Raw genomic sequence first — 2406 nt, forward strand, 5'->3', positions numbered from 1 at the left:
AAAGGTGTTACAACAGGATGCTTATAGGACCAAACAATTGTGCGTGTTATATAAAGGTGTTACAACAGGATGCTTATAGGACCAAACAATTGTGCATGTTATATAAAGGTGTTACAACATAATGTTAGAACGTATTTGAGCATTATCGCAAGCTTTTTAGAACACTTTTTGAGCTATTGAGAAGGGTCCTATGAACATTTGGTTTTATCAACTTTTTGAAATAATGTTATATAAAAGAACTTGTTAGGAGGCCTAATGCATCATATCAACTTGTTGCAACATTTTTAGGACGCACAATGATTTGTTCATATAAACTTAAGTCCTATAAAGCAATCTATTATGACATTTATTATATGGAGTCCTATAAAGCCGATTTGGTTTAGTGAACGGACAGGGTTACAATTGTAAATTTACCTCGAATACGCCATGTCCTATGAATTGTCCAGTCCAGCAGAATAACTGAGCAACCAAGACAACCTGAAAATATGTGATGCAAGTACATAATGATTTGCTTATATATCTACATACATTTATGCAATGAAAATCATCAAAAGTGTCAAAATTTTGAAGGGATGATTTTATAAAAAGTGAAAACCGATATCGACAGATTGCATGAATATATCGGTCAAGGACCGTGAACCTGGTATCACCATGGTTGATAGCCCAGAACGCATGATGACCTAACCATTATTTATCACAGGATAAAGAAAAAGGTGAAAGCACCGTAAGGGGTTGTTTACTTACCGCTTACTTCCTCTTAGCAGGTAAGAGATGTTTACCCCGTCCAAGATGGTGACCTGAAATCTTACTTGGTAAGATTGGAACATATGGTTACCATTCTCGGTGGACAGGATACTGGACGAGGCCTTTCGGACAGAGTTGGGAGTAGTGCCCATCACAGTTAAACTGAGAGAGGGAAGATTAAGGCGTTTTGGACAGGTAAGTCGAAGGAAAATTACAACCTCTCTATCCCGTAGGGAGGAGGTGGGGTATGCGTGCATCCTACCCTCCAAACCCTACATCTCTTACTGGGTTCATTTGTTTGGTAATTTTCTACTACAGAGCACTTGTTTAAACAACACAACACTTATTGTTCAGCAAAAAGTTTTCCAGATAAGGCGTCTTACCTGTAACTGTAAGAGCTTACTTACACCACAATCCTTAACCCTTTTCTTTACCCATTGACATACCCTTATTTCAAATGGCTATCTTGCTTCATTTTCCGCTGATCAATGCCTTTTGGATGCTCGTACGCAGTACAAAAACTTGTTTATTAGACCGGGACACGACATGACATAGATGGGACCAAAAAAACAAGTGGAACAAAAACTAATTGCCAAATGAAAACCCCAAAAACTTCCCTAATTCCTCCACCCATCTATCTCACTTACAATTTCATTGCTTAAAACTGCATACCGATCTCAAATTTGAACATCAATCCCCCAAATTCACCAAAAACAATAACATATTAACAGAAAACAAGACAAATTTTACATACCTTCCAAGCAAGAGAGAATCCCAAATGATGAGCAAGAAAGCTCCCAAATACCCAACAAAGAAAACAGAGAAAACCAGCCAAAGAACCAGCTTTCACATCCAAAGACACATAGAATCCAGCATAGATCACAGTGAAGAAGAAGCCATAATTCATAATCAAACTATATGGTAAAGAGAGATCAACCAACGGGGGTGTGAAATAGAGAATCACAAGAGATGTAAACAAAATTGGCCAAACGAACAACATGTGGATGAAGACGTTCACTGGATTGCTATGATACGCCCCATAAAAAGCAAAGTGTTTTTCAAGATCAAATAACCCTATCTTTGCCATTGGCTAATTTTCCCTCTGGACTTGTTGAGTAATCGTCCAAGATTTCTTGAAATTTTGATGGGTATTTGAAGAAGATAGGAACGTGAGAATTTGGTTCAAAGATGATGCTGATGGCTGACTAAACCAACAAAGGTATCGAAAACGCAGGTTGGAGCGGTCCATTGGATTTTGAGTTTGGTTTTTATACTGGGCGATCATGTCAATGTGTGTGTGTGTGTGTGTGCGCTAACGTGCGCCGGGGTATATTGAAGAAATAATATTTATTCAACATATCTACGCTAGCTAGACGAGATTTTAGGAAAAAATTGTTCGTAGGAGGGAACAGATTTCAATGAGGGTAGTTGGCCAATCGTTTTTACTTTATTGTTTTAAAAAATTTCAAAGAAATTATTATTTAATTAATAAAATAGAAGGTGGGGGTGGGGGTGGGGTGCATAACTATTTGTAAGTAATGTATATAATTTTATTAGTGTTTTGCTTTAATGGTTTTGATTTTGACTTAATTCACTAAGCCTTAGCCAAGTAATGTTAGTTTTTGTCTATTTGTTCAAAAATACGAGTCGTTTTTTTATTTC

The 2406-nt window shown here is 37.1% G+C and overlaps 1 protein-coding gene across 1 annotated transcript in view; it reads right to left on the reverse strand.

The window, feature by feature from the left end:
* LOC112514848 (uncharacterized endoplasmic reticulum membrane protein YGL010W) overlaps positions 1 to 2005 on the reverse strand; it is a 5435-nt gene extending 3430 nt beyond the window's left edge. Inside the window, exons 1-2 of the mRNA XM_025121472.1 lie at positions 1499 to 2005; positions 415 to 477 (exon numbers count right to left, since the gene is read on the reverse strand). Of these exons, the coding sequence (XP_024977240.1) occupies positions 415 to 477; positions 1499 to 1831 (396 nt within the window). The 5' untranslated portion in view covers positions 1832 to 2005. The remainder of the gene's footprint in view (positions 1 to 414; positions 478 to 1498) is intronic.
* Between the last annotated feature and the right edge of the window lie 401 nt (positions 2006 to 2406).

Source organism: Cynara cardunculus (assembly GCF_001531365.2).
Source record: "Cynara cardunculus var. scolymus isolate 2C chromosome LG 6, CcrdV1, whole genome shotgun sequence".
In the NCBI taxonomy this organism is placed as follows: domain Eukaryota; kingdom Viridiplantae; phylum Streptophyta; class Magnoliopsida; order Asterales; family Asteraceae; genus Cynara; species Cynara cardunculus.